The sequence below is a fragment of the Haliotis rufescens genome, unplaced genomic scaffold, assembly GCF_023055435.1.
Source record: "Haliotis rufescens isolate VD_foot unplaced genomic scaffold, xgHalRufe1.0.p SCAF_1, whole genome shotgun sequence".
NCBI lineage: Eukaryota > Metazoa > Mollusca > Gastropoda > Lepetellida > Haliotidae > Haliotis > Haliotis rufescens.
This window is the reverse complement of record NW_025963779.1, coordinates 15239604-15251069: the sequence shown is the minus strand read 5'-3', so window position 1 is coordinate 15251069 and position 11466 is coordinate 15239604. Positions and strand designations below refer to the sequence as shown.

Below are 11466 nucleotides of genomic sequence, written 5' to 3'. Positions count from 1 at the left end.
TGCGAGTGGTCATATTTAGCAGTGTGCGCTCGAACTAGGTCTGTAGCAGTTTAAATTGTACACCTGCACACATGCTGGTAATGTACGGGCACTGCACATGCTGCTAGATATAGCCACTCGCAGTCACCAGCCTGGGCAGATCCAAGTCTAGGCAAGCCCAGAAAGTGTCAACTAGGGTTATGTTAATTCTTTACAAGTAATGACAGGCTATATTTCCTTTTACATTAGTGTGTATAACATGTAAAATCCACTTTCACAATTTTCTGTTTTTGAAATGATGGTTCGCATGAAATTAACAAAACAAAGAAACATGTGTTTTTCTGGCTGACCATACGACAGCCATCAATGCCTCTGTGTCTTTGGGCAACCAGTTGTGCTGAGATCTTTCCGTGGACTTTCCATTGTTGAAGTGTGATTATGTCAGGTGTTATTTTATCCTCTATGCAAATATGAAATATACTGTTGTAAAACCATTTCGTGGGAGTAATGGAGACAATAATAACTAATATATGTATCGATAACTGTAATGATATAATTCTACACGTTATGTTGACATGACATTTGAATGTCACAAAGTACAGTTGTAAGTTTAACTAGAAAGGATGAAGTAGTGAGTACCTTTTTGGTCCATGAGATCTGCATAATTTATGAAATAATGAAGACTTTTAGAAAGTGACATGACAGTTATTAGATGTGTTCATATGAATCAACGTTAGACTTTGTTCATGTCAACATGCATGTGTTCCATTACCACCAAATGTTGACATGACATAAATGTGATGAAAAAAGATAAGTTCAGAGGTTTTCAGGAAGTCATTTCTAATATTTCAACAAGAGCAAGTCTTTGAACAAAACAGAACCATAACTTTTAAAAGCATCACCCTTGTTCACTTATGTTTACCATATGTCTGATCATGTCCAAAACTTGAGAGCCATGAAGAGCCGGGGTAGAATAGCTCTTCAGCAACCCATGCTTGCCGTAAAAGGCGACTGTGAATGATCGTGTAATTTAATGCTGCCTAAAGTCAGTAGGTTGATTGTTTGGAAATAAATCCTATGCATCATTATAAATATGTAGACCCGTGAAGATACAGGTTAGAATAGGTCTTCGGCAACCCAAACTTGTCGGAAGAAGCGATTATGCTTGTCGTAAGAGGATCGGGTGGTCATGCTCCCTGACTTGGTTGATGCATGTTATCAATCCCAATTGCGTGGATCGATGCTCATGATTTCAATCACTGGATTGTCTGGTCCAGACTCGATTATTTACTGACCGCTGTCACATAGCTGGGATATTGCTGAGTGTGGCGTTAAACAACAAACCAACCAACCAAAACCCAAACTTGAAAATTATGGAAAGAAAAAAGCTTTTTGTTGTTATTTGAACATCTCCAAAAGCATTCATAACTATTAGTTTGTTGTAACTTTTAAATGTTCTTTTCCAGTGTGCCAAAAAGAGGTTTTGTTGTAATTCATACCTTGTCCTTCCTGTGTCCACATGGTCAGACAATGTCTATCCACAGTACATTGTTTGGGCTATGCATGGACAGTCAGGAGGTTCCTTCACACAGTGATAGTTTAAAGTGGCCTGTTTCATCCAGGTGTGTTATTGTCCTTTGTCAACTTGTGTAATGTAATATTTGATTCAGAGCCAGTGTTTGTGTGTGTGAACTTCACTGTGATAATTGATATAATTCAATGAGAGAGGAGTGATTCAGAGTCAGTGCTTGTGTGTGTTAACTTCACTGTGATAACTGATATAATTCAATGAGAGGAGTGATTCAGAGTCAGTGCTTGTGTGTGTGAACTTCACTGTGATAATTGAAATTATTCATCAATAGATTTGTGGACCGTCATTTATGAAGAAATTAAAATATTTACCAAATGTATCCATCAGTATTTGTTTTATTTTTCTGTAGCTACGTATTAAATAGAGACATAAAAAGTTTACCAGATATGAGATGAACTCACAAGACAAGGCCCCCTGTAAAAGGAGACGGAATTTGCCGTGGGTTGCGCCCCTGTGTCGGCGGAGGACGGGAATCTGGTGGTTGAGGGCACTGGTTCCAGGAATAGCGTTCCATTTCCCAAAACACCACTTTGACCCTTACTTCGCCTAGATGGGTGCTAGGATGGGCCAAGTCCTATCAATTGGCTGGTCATGCCAATCCCTGTGCATATCAATTGTATTGCACAAATTTGTCAATTATTTCAAAATTTCAACAGTTCCTATGAATCTGTTTTTGTCTTGGCACAACGTTATATTCAGTGAATTTCAAATGTATTATTTACAAGTATGTTCTTTGCCGAGAGCCGTATGCCCAGAAGGCAGTGGCTCATTGTCCAATTGGTGGAATGATTACTTGTTTAATTTTCCTGCTTGAGTATATCATCCCAGTATCCTTGGTGCTGCAAGTCGGAGATCTACTTGTTTATAGCACTGTCTTTATGACACTCCATGGTGGGTGGGAAGCTGGGATGATGAAACATGATATATACCAACATGGATCTTGAAACCCCCTTAAAGAAAAGTCAGCTTGACAATGATCTATGCACCAATGATAGTCATCGACCCCCCAAACAAGTTGAATATGGGCCAAGGTTTTTGCTTATTGAGTCTCCTGACCGAGAACCAATTGCACTCAACCCGTTTGCTATTTCAAAAGGGGTGTATGGTATAGCAGGTGATGTAAAGAATATCAAACGAATGAGATCTGGATATCTTCTCATAGTATGTGCTAGAAGACAACAATCAAGTAACCTGGTGTCTACTGATACCTTGGCTGGAATTCCTGTTTCAGTATCTGCCCATAGGTCACTTAGCTCAAGTAAAGGGGTTGTTAGAGATCGGGATCATCTTTTAGAGGATATGACAGAGCTTGACATACTCTGTGAGTTGAAAGATCAAGCCGTCCCACATGTCAAACGATTCTCCAGGCGTCAGAACTCTTCACTCAAGTGAATCAAACCAATACATACCTGTTTTCGTTTGTCTCTCCAACTGCACCCAAATCCATCAAAGCAGGTTAGTGCAATCTTCAAGTTGAAATGTATATCCCAAATCCGTTGAGATGTTATAAATGTAAAGACTTTGGTCATGGAATAAATTCATGCACAGATCCTGTAACCTGTGTTCACCGTGGAGAGCAATCACGTGTGTCTGCGACAGCAACTTCAAAAAATGAGTCAACTGTCCTGGGCAACATTCATCTTTATCCAAAAAATGTCCAGTATGGAAAAGGGACATGAAAATCAGAAAGATAAAACGTACTCAGAACATGAGTTACAAAGACGCCAAGAAACTTGTTCCATCCTTTCACCAAAATGAGTCATATGCATGTGTTACCAAAAGACCAGCTGTGACAAAAGCTTCAATTGAATGTCAGACTGACTTAACATGGACAATATCTACCCATCCTGAACTGTCGAAACTGAATACGTATTACAACATGGAGAGTCTGCTACAGAAGCTGTTGAACTGCTAGCAGCTCCTTTGAAGCCATTTCAGTCTCACACTGATTCCTTTTCACAGAAGGATTCCTTATCTAACACACAGTCTGATACAGGAAATCATACCAATCCAAATATTCAATCTCAACTCAAAACAGATTCCTTTTCATTTGAAGTTTGAATTCCTGAAAGATATGGATGTGTCTGAACTCATCTATCAAAGAACAGGAAGTGTATCGCCTTCAAAGTCAAGGCGTAGATCCCTTATAAATGCACCCAAATCATGACTTCTTCACAACATATAATACAGTGGAATTGTTGAGGTTTTAGGCCTAATTTCAATGAACTCGGGCTCCTTCAGCAGGACTTCAATCCCGTAGCATTTTGTCTTCAGGAAACATTCCTGAAGGAAACTGATAGAGTAGATTATCGTAGGTATGATATTTTCAAAGTTAATCCTCAAACACAGAGAAAGCAGGTGGTGTGTCCGTGATGGTTCGTCAAAACATACTTCAAAGTCCAGTGCCACTCAAAACTGATCTTCAAGCAGTTCCGGTACAAATAACTTTACAGTCTCGCCAAAGTGCTAAATGAACACACGGGTGGTTCTTTGTTTGTTGACGACTTTAATTTGTCTTGTCGCGGAACTAACATGCATGTTATTGAGAGACAGCTGCAAATGTGTCTCAACAAAATTCATAAGTGGTCTCAGGAGAACCGTTTTAAGTTTTCACTGTACAAGACATGCATTTCTGTATAAGAGGAAAATGCATAATGAACCTGAATTGTTCTTGAATACTACACCGATCAAAGTAGTTGAAGAGAGGAAGTAAGTATGTATTATCTGAAGCAGTACTCCTGCCAAGCAACGTCAGCCTGTAAACAAACCAGACAATCAAGTGATCGATGAACCAGAAAATCCAGTGACACGAGAGTACCATAACTGATTTTGTTGAAACTAATGAAAACAGTATGTTAATTTTGAATTACGTGTACAAGTTCAGAGATTTTGCAGCTTATAAGTAAAGAAAAACGTTTGATAAAAATATAATCGTTTTGCGACACAGTGGGGCTCAGTTTTAAAGTCTCGGCCCAAACATTTCTTTTGTAGCTGACTCAGCATAGATGAATGCTACTGAGCTTATGATGAAACATCGACCCAGTTCAAGTAAATATACATTGTCAATGCAAGAGAACAACCATCGTACATTTTCTGCCGAAACAGATTCCACTTTGCGTAAAGGGCAAATAAACTACTCTATAAACATTTCAGCCTCCAGAGACACTGACAACTGTTTTAGAATAACCTGAAGATTGACCTTGACCTTTGATCTAATCTAAACAGTTCGAAAACAGAGCACCAACCAAGAGAAGATATAACACTAAGGATACCAAGGCATCCATTCTTTCTGAGGACGTGTAATAACAAAATATTTAATGAACATGAGCTTTGACCTTCTCATAACATATGCCAAAAGAATTCCCAGGGTGAGGTCAAGGGTGGTATGTCCTCCATTTATTTGTCTGATGATCAAATTAGTTCAAACTGCAAATGTAGACTTAAGAACATTTGTAGTTCAGAGCTGAACGCTCGCAATAAAATCAAAGCCACAAATACTTTTGCTGCAGTTCGTCCTTTCATATTCTATTGGTGTTGATTGGACGAAACAAGAAATTCAGTGTATTGACAAACTCACACGAAGCATCATGTTAGACAATGGATCACACTACCCTCGCTCTTCCCTCAATCGCTTATGTTTACCAGCTGTAATGGGAGGGCGTGGTTTGATTAACACGGAGGCTCTTCATGGAAAATGATAAATACAGAATTCTTTGGAATAGGCCCGCACACAGCTTCACTGCCCTCAGACCTGTCCAGGCCAACAAACCTGATCTTGTCCAATGAAATCATATATATTAGATAATATATATGATTTATATAATATTTATACTAGACAGCCCTCAAGAATCTTTTGAAGCTACGGTTGACACATTAAACATGTTTGCTGATATGTCAGGCTTGCAAATTAACTATGAGAAATCTCATGTTATTTGGATAGATGCTAGAAAGAATAGTTAGGTTAGGTATTTGCCCAGTTAAAAACTGAGTGGAATTAAGTTACTAGGAGTTACCTTTTCAACAGACTTAAGTGTCATGGCTCAGAAGAAATTTGAAAACAAACGTTTTGGGGTTCAATTAATAATAAACAGGTGGGCGAAAAGAATAATTACTCCTCTTGGTAGAATGGCCATTATCAAAGTCTTGCTCAATTCAAAATTGAATTATCTATTTCTTACACTCCCTGTAAAGGAGGGTGGACATGGTAGTTTTTTCCTATGTACATTCTCTGAAGCTATCTGAGAAACTGTTGGACATCATAAATGAATCCAAATGGAGACTTGTCAATTTTACAATAAATTGTATATTTATTAATACTTATCCTATCTCACACTGTGCATTTCCCCCTTCCTTGAGTGGAAACGATCCTTAAACGTGTTTCCAGCTTCCAACAACAACACACCCAAACACACCCCATCCGTCTCCATGGCTACCATCACCAACAATGAGATTAGCTGAAACAAAAAAAACCTTTGTGCTATATAGACTAATTTATCATGAGGTCGGGCAACCCTGTTGGCAACAGCGAGCGAATCATCCCTTCCCCCGGGCGGAGTTGTACAAGCACCACTCACGCTTACAGTCGTTCGACGTAAGGTGTTTGAGCCTTGGCATCTCTTTTCGCACTCTTTGTTTTACTCAATCACAACCGCGGTGATTGAGTGTACTATAACAGGAAGAGGAGCCATTGACAACTGGCCTCGCGAGCCTTCAAACGCAACCACTTGATCCTAACCACCGGTTGGTGAACAGAGGGTTAATCTTAATTGTAACAAGAGTTTGCCACTAACGTGGCTCAGCGTGGTATCCCCCGTCCCTGTTGCAGAATTTATCGTAATTAAATCTAAACAAACCCTAACCTTTTTTAACCGAGGTGGAACTTGTCAGGGAAATTGTAAAAATAAGAAGAGTTTGGAACCTAAGTCCATCTTGTTGCCATGGAAACGTAAAAAAAAAAAAAAAATAAAAAGCAAAAGGCACCAGTTCAGCATGTACCTGACAAACCTGCTAAGTTTCATGAAAAAATATTGAACGGTTTATGAGTTATGCTCCGGAAACGAACCCTACCCTCATAGAACCTAAGTCCATCTTGTTGCCATGGAAACGTAAAAAATGAAAATTTCTAAAATTTCTAAATAGCAAAAGGCACCAGTTCAGCATGTACCTGACAGACCTGCAAAGTTTCATGAAAAAATATTGAACGGTTTCTGAGTTATGCTCCGGAAACGAAACGTGACGGACGGGCGTACGGACGGACAGAGCCCGTTTCTATATATATCCCGCCAACTTTGTTGGGCGGGGGATAATAAAGAAGTTGTTCATCCATAAATCGTATCCCTACTTAGTACTCCAACTAGTCCAACAAGTCATTGGGGAACTGTCACGTTCTCATTCTGTAGATAGTCAACAGTGGCACGTGCAGTACGCGGCCTGGCATTATCTCTCTAGAACACTTCTGTCTGGCTGTCAATAATGAAAAATTGTGTGATGTAAAAATTCAACCCTGTCGCGAATCGCTGTTACATACCCCCATACGTGCATGAGGTTTAATCTAAACTGACGTCCAAAAGAAACTTTACCAGAGTTTGAAATCACTCTTGCTCAAAAACAACAAAACGTACATGCATGAAGTAAAGTGTATTGAGAAGATCAATATATCAACATAATCAACACTGAAAATGACAATCATACCGCGACCGAGAATGGCGACAGAGCCCCCCAAAGTTGGGTATGGTACAAAACTCGAGCTTTCAGAATCATGGACAATAGGCAGAGTACATAAACAATCGCTCACGTTCAATAACAAGTCATTAGTAGCGTGTGTGACCACCAAATGCCTCAATACACGCAAAAACTCTTCGACGCACAGACAAAGTCAGTCGTCTGATGAGGTCACGTGGGATTTGACGCCATTTTTCTTGGAGGGCCAAGATCAGTTCTTGCCGGTTGGCTGGAGAGTGTGGTCGTTGTCGAACACGACGATCCATCAAGTCCCAGAGGTGTTCTATGGGGGACATGTCGGGTGAGCGTGCAGGCCACGACAGGGCGTTGACGTTGTTGGCTTCGAGGAAGTTAGTGACAATTCTGGCTGTATGGGCTCTAGCGTTGTCATGCTGATAAATGACACCACGTGGCTGCTGTTGGAGATATGGTAGGACAACTGGACGAAGAATGTTATCCATGTACCGCTGAGCTGTCAAGTTTCCGTCAACGATGACCAGCGGTGTCCTCTCCTGCCCACAGATCCCTCCCCACACCATGACACTCCCTCCACCATATGGTACGACCTCCTGCACGCAACACGCCGCCGTTCGTTCACCCCTTCGGCGGTAAACACGTTGTCTTCCATCAGCCCTAAACATACAGAATCGACTTTCGTCAGTGAAGACAACCCTCTGCCAGTCACGTCGTTGCCAACGTCGTACAGTCCGGGCCCATCTCAATCGCAGACGACGATGTTGCGCTGTCAATAGCTTTCCTCTGTATGGTCTAAAAGCCCTGATTCCATGAGCCCTGAGTATCCTGGCCACTGTCTGTCGACTAACCCTGTGACCTAAGGCATTTGTGGCCGATGACGTCACTGTCAGGAAGCGATTTCGGAGGTGCAAGGTACGCAAGTACCGGTCATCATGGGGCGTGGTCACCCTGTGTCTGCCTGTTCTTGGCCTGTCAGCGGTCCGCCCTGTCTGTCTGTAACGTTGCATCAAGTTGGTAACGGCAACACGGGAGCAACCGAAGGTTCGTGCAATATGGGCGTGGGTGGCTCCCATCTGTACCATACCCAAGGCTCGTTCACGTTGTTCGACTGTGAGTCGTGGCATTTCTTTTGTGTGTTTTTTTTTATCACTGTGGATGTCTGACTTGCCGTTGCAATCGTTTTATACCCTTAGCCGCACGTGCATTTGCAGTTGTCCGTGCTGCACGTGTTTTTCACTTTTTCGCGTGTTATCTCGCAAACATGTAACAGACGATTAACATTTTCTGCATACACTATTGTTGTATTTAGGTTACGTGTTTTAGATAGACTTCATCGAAAATAAATTTATACTTTGTCTGAAATTTATATTTTCAGTTGGTAAAGTTTCTTTTGGACGTCAGTTTATATGTGCGTGTAGGATATGATAGGGCTCATTTATTAGTAATAGATCTATTGTGACATGTATTATTAAAATGAAGATGAATCGTGTAATGTCTTTCTATGGGATGGTGTTTGTGGGTTCTGGGGTATTCCTTGTTTCTCCCCCTTAATATCGGGCGCCGCCAGGCAGGCCAGGCAGACACTCACAGGAGATAACGCTTGGGTGACATCAATATTGTAGATATCGCTGCAATGAAATTGCATCACATTGCTTTGAAGACCATTGTGACGTCATTGTTACCATGACGTCACAATCAAATGACATCACTAATGGCTCTGATACGAAGCTGTTTAACAGTACTTTTTACACTTAAGACACTGCTTATTACTGTCTACAAACTGAAAAAGAATTATGTTGGATGATAAATAAAATATCACCCTCGTGTCTTTTGATATGAAATATATCCAAACTCGTTGATATATTTGATATCAAAAGACACGAGGGTGAGACTCTCTATATCCCACTAACTCGATCAGCACTCAGTCACATCATAATGACTCCGAGCAGGCCAGTCTCAATGCTGAGCGCTGGACAGGCTAACAAGAAGAGGACAATTTTAACGTCTTCTGGTTGGACTCGGTTTGGGGATCTTACCACCCATCATCCGCTTGAAGTCCTAGCAGACCTTCACTATATATCCACTACACCACAGCCTTAGAAATTGGCACTAGTCATATAGTCCTTGCCAAACTGCCCAATAGTTATGGTATCATGAGGACGAATAGAAATTTGCCATTTTTAAGGGTGTTGCTATATGTTATCATTATGAGGACTAGTGGACTAAAACTGTTAGTTTCTATCGCTGCACCACGGGGGCGATTGTAGGGGCATATCGAAACGAACGGTTCAGTGAACCTTATTGTATCCAAATGTAATGGAACCATTTAGGTTGAGGTAAAGTGATATTATTTTACGCCGCAGTCCGAAATATTCCACTACCCCAGGGGGCTCTGTAAACAATCGATTCTGAGCTAAGAAAATCTCATTCAAATCAGATCTTAGTGCTCGTAGCAGCACAGTAGTTATCGCTATGTCCTGCGAGCACTAAGATCTGATTTTAATGTGATTGGGGATAAGAAAACCCGTGAGCCGTCGGGGCAGGTACCACACAATCCACCATTTAAACCACTCTAGCAACATTAGTCTCCTCGTACTACAAGTCTGCATGGGACACTTAGGACCTATATTTTACCAAGACATTTAGTGTCACGGCCACCGAATAAGCGATGTACAGGTATCAATAACTCCCAAGTCTATAGTAATATTTTGTTAAAGTGTATAACAATATTCGTTAAGTGAAAGGACAATAATTGTTCACACTTTGTTTCTTTTAAAACAAAAAATGAAATGTTTGAGTAACGCCTAAAAGTTTATCCGGATCGTAGGTTTTCGGATATGTTTTCGGACGGTCAGATTTATCGTGATTACTCGTGCTATAACGGGGGGTGTAGCATCACACATACTTTGTAAATACCCAGATGATGGCTTGTTTTTAAGAGAAAGTTGTCTTTTAAAAGAGAATGAGATGTTTTGCAGTTGTTCATGTGATTAGAGAGAAAACTATACATGTTTCGATTTAAGCGTCCGAAAACCCATAAACAATTCTTCAGTATTCTTCTATCTATTTCACTTCTATTCTGCCAAAAGCCATATTTAGATTGACGTGAAATATTTGAAGTTCTCTAATAGTTTGACTTCTCTATTCCATATAATGATGGCTAAGCAATCCCAACTACTTGCCAGGTTACGAGAGTTATCTCATGACTGCTCGTTTCTCGTCGAAGATGGCGCTCTTGGGCGCTGCTTGTACGCATGCGTGAGAACTCCTATACTTCCGTTTGATGGATGGACAGTTTTAGAGGAGATACATGAAATATTTAGTCACAAAAGTGTGATTTAAGCAAACTATTGTGTATGCGTTGTTGACACCTATTGTAAGATTCTTCCAAAATGGCTAGCGTGTCGTATCATATCGCAAATCTTCTTGAGAAGGTGAGAACGCCAAACTTGCCGGTCATCATGGTCGCTGCCATTTTTTTTCCCGAGGGCTGTCTCGCTCTTCTTGAACCTTCGTTTATCATGTATACATGCCTTCGTTTATCATGTATACATGCCATGAAATCATATAGAGCATGCTGTGCTAAATAAACATTTTCTGCGGTAAAACCCACATTCTATTGCAATTTCATACATTTTGAATCATATGCAGTGTTCCATCTGAACCGAACATGTGACATGTCAAAGCCAAACAGAAAAATAACTCAAAACTTGAATAGGCCTGGTTGTCCTGACAAACGTCGATGCATTTCCATTACAAATTCTTGAATGAAAATTTGATATTCTATCTGACATACTGTCATGTCATGAAGGAGGTGAATCAGCTGCCTGTGTGCTCCAGTGTTTGGCCAGTGCAGTCGTGTCCTAATATTAGCGTGATGGGCCTAGACCTAGCTATAGATTTGGGAATGGTCTGGGGCTGTGAATACACAAGTGCGTTGTAGGCAAATACTTGACGCTTTGAAAACGTGATTGTGCATGTGGCAATATTAAAGAATGTTTCTTATGCAGTTAGGAACAGTGTCTTATAGCTGTCAAGTTTTCCCTCTATAGTTCATCCGTACACCTGAGTAACCTTACAATATTGTGCAAAATAACCTGAAACTTTTACTTGCCTAAGTATAGACGTCTTCCCGAGGCAAGCATGTCCACTAGCCTATATAAAAGTCAAGTTTTCACCTTTGCCATTCCAAGACCACT

General features: G+C 40.7%; 1 protein-coding gene across 1 annotated transcript in view; it reads left to right on the top strand.

Moving 5' to 3' along the window:
* Window positions 1–10511: 10511 nt before the first annotated feature.
* LOC124149049 (cullin-associated NEDD8-dissociated protein 1-like) overlaps window positions 10512–11466 on the top strand; it is a 38290-nt gene continuing 37335 nt past the window's right edge. The window contains exon 1 of the mRNA XM_046520399.2: window positions 10512–10701. Coding sequence (XP_046376355.1) covers window positions 10660–10701 — 42 coding nt within the window. The 5' untranslated portion in view covers window positions 10512–10659. The remainder of the gene's footprint in view (window positions 10702–11466) is intronic.